Source organism: Gekko japonicus, unplaced genomic scaffold (assembly GCF_001447785.1).
Source record: "Gekko japonicus isolate JY-2015 unplaced genomic scaffold, Gekko_japonicus_V1.1 scaffold1098, whole genome shotgun sequence".
Taxonomy (NCBI): domain Eukaryota; kingdom Metazoa; phylum Chordata; class Lepidosauria; order Squamata; family Gekkonidae; genus Gekko; species Gekko japonicus.
Window position 1 is genome coordinate 211,595 of NW_015160244.1, and position 1,757 is coordinate 213,351.

Genomic DNA, 1,757 nt, shown 5'->3' on the forward strand with positions numbered 1-1,757 from the left:
GAGAGAACTTGTGACTGACCTAAGGTCACACCAGCAGCCGCAAGTGGAGGAGTGGGGAGTCAAACCCAGTTCTCCCAGATTAGAGTCCGCGCACTTAACCACTACACCAAACTGGAAGATACGAAAGATATGGAGAGGTGACACACAGCGGGTTTTGGCAGCATTCCTTTGGGTGAGGAGAGACTGGGCAAGCGTGGGGGTGGTCGGGACTCACCTTTTGCCACACTTCATCTGTCCGCTCGGGAGTGTTGCGATAGGCTGCAGTGATGTCGCTCATGGGGAAGGACATGAACTTGAGGGTATAGTTGCTGCAGGGGGAGAAGCAGGCATGAGAGGCCGCATCAAAGACAATCCTTTGCCCACAGCTGAGGCTGCTTTTATAAGGGGAGCAGGAGGCCCAAGAGGTGGGTAACGATAGCCTAATGGCCCATTATGTATGGAAAAGCGAGGAGTCATTTCCTTCCGGAGCACCACGGAGCAGCACTCCGGCAGCAAGGAGCCCAGGCCCCACCCCCAGAGAGACTCAAGGAGGGGGGATTTAAACGCCCTGGGTTCCCTGCCCGATCTTCTCCAGGTGCCACGGCGGGTTCGCTGGAGACAAGGGAAGGACAAGGAGACAGACATGCCTGCCTTTCCCCCTGAGCCTCTCCACTTTTGTGGAGGGGGGGGATTTAAACTCATTTGCATATGCCTCTTAACTCATTTTAAACATGCCTGCCCTTTGTCAGGGGGTGTGGCATATGTAAATGAGTTATGCAAATGAGCTGCTGCACCTTTTTTTTCTAGGAAATGACCCCTGGGAAAAGCTATTCTTGGTGCGGGCAGTGAAGAGGTGGGGAGCAGGGATTTCTTAGCCCTCTTGCTGCCTGCCATTTCTTCCCTCTGAATCCCCCCCACCATGTGAAATCGGGACTTTGAATGTGCGTTTCCACTCTTTTTGGGGTGGGGGACAATTTGGTACAAAGGTCTCATCCTCTCACCTCCCCACCCCAAATTACCCTACCAGAAATGGCTTTTCTTCATTTCAAGGATTCATTGGGCTACCAGCGCACATAATCCTTCCGTTCACTCTTCTCTCTCGCACGCACACAAAGAAGGAGGCACGTTGCTCTCCAACTTTGGTACCACGGAAGCATCTGCGTCCACTGTAGGTAGTTTAGTTAGATTCTATCTCTATCTCTCACCTTTACTATCTATAATGGAGTTCCCCAAATAAAGAACTCTTTATTAGTTTGAAACTGACAAGTGGCTCTGTGTAGCTCTGCTGTGTATAGCCTTAGAGCACTCTCCCTACAACAGAACATAGATTCCCAGCTTACCATAACTGTGAATCTAACTATCATCCATCACCAAACAGTCCACATATTTCACTCAAGAAACATCGGCAACGGTGTCCATCGAGGGACACCTCCCAAGTCACTCACTTCTCCAAAGCCCGGGCAATGTCTTGGAAGCCTTGTGCGGTTGTGTTGTTCCTGTCCCAGGAGATACTCCTAGACAACAGAAAGAAGCACTCTGCATGTAGTCATCCCTTCCCATTCACTAGTTAGGAAGCCCTCACTCGTGGTCAGAGACACGGCGGCTCGTCAAGCAGTGGCAAGCAGGGATACGTACGCCATCACTGCCCTGGCCTCACCAGAAGGCTTCTGGGAATTGACGTCGGAGGGAAATAGATCACTTGAATGCTGGGACCCCCAATCCCTCTGCCTTTTGTGATGGCCCACTTAGCCCCCCCCGCCCCATAATTTGGGCACCGG

At 51.8% G+C, this 1,757-nt stretch overlaps 1 protein-coding gene across 1 annotated transcript in view; it reads right to left on the reverse strand.

Moving 5' to 3' along the window:
• LRRC16B (leucine rich repeat containing 16B) overlaps window positions 1-1,757 on the reverse strand; it is a 59,125-nt gene that overhangs the window by 21,459 nt on the left and 35,909 nt on the right. The window contains 2 exon segments of the mRNA XM_015413516.1: window positions 211-308; window positions 1,425-1,509. Coding sequence (XP_015269002.1) covers window positions 211-308; window positions 1,425-1,509 — 183 coding nt within the window.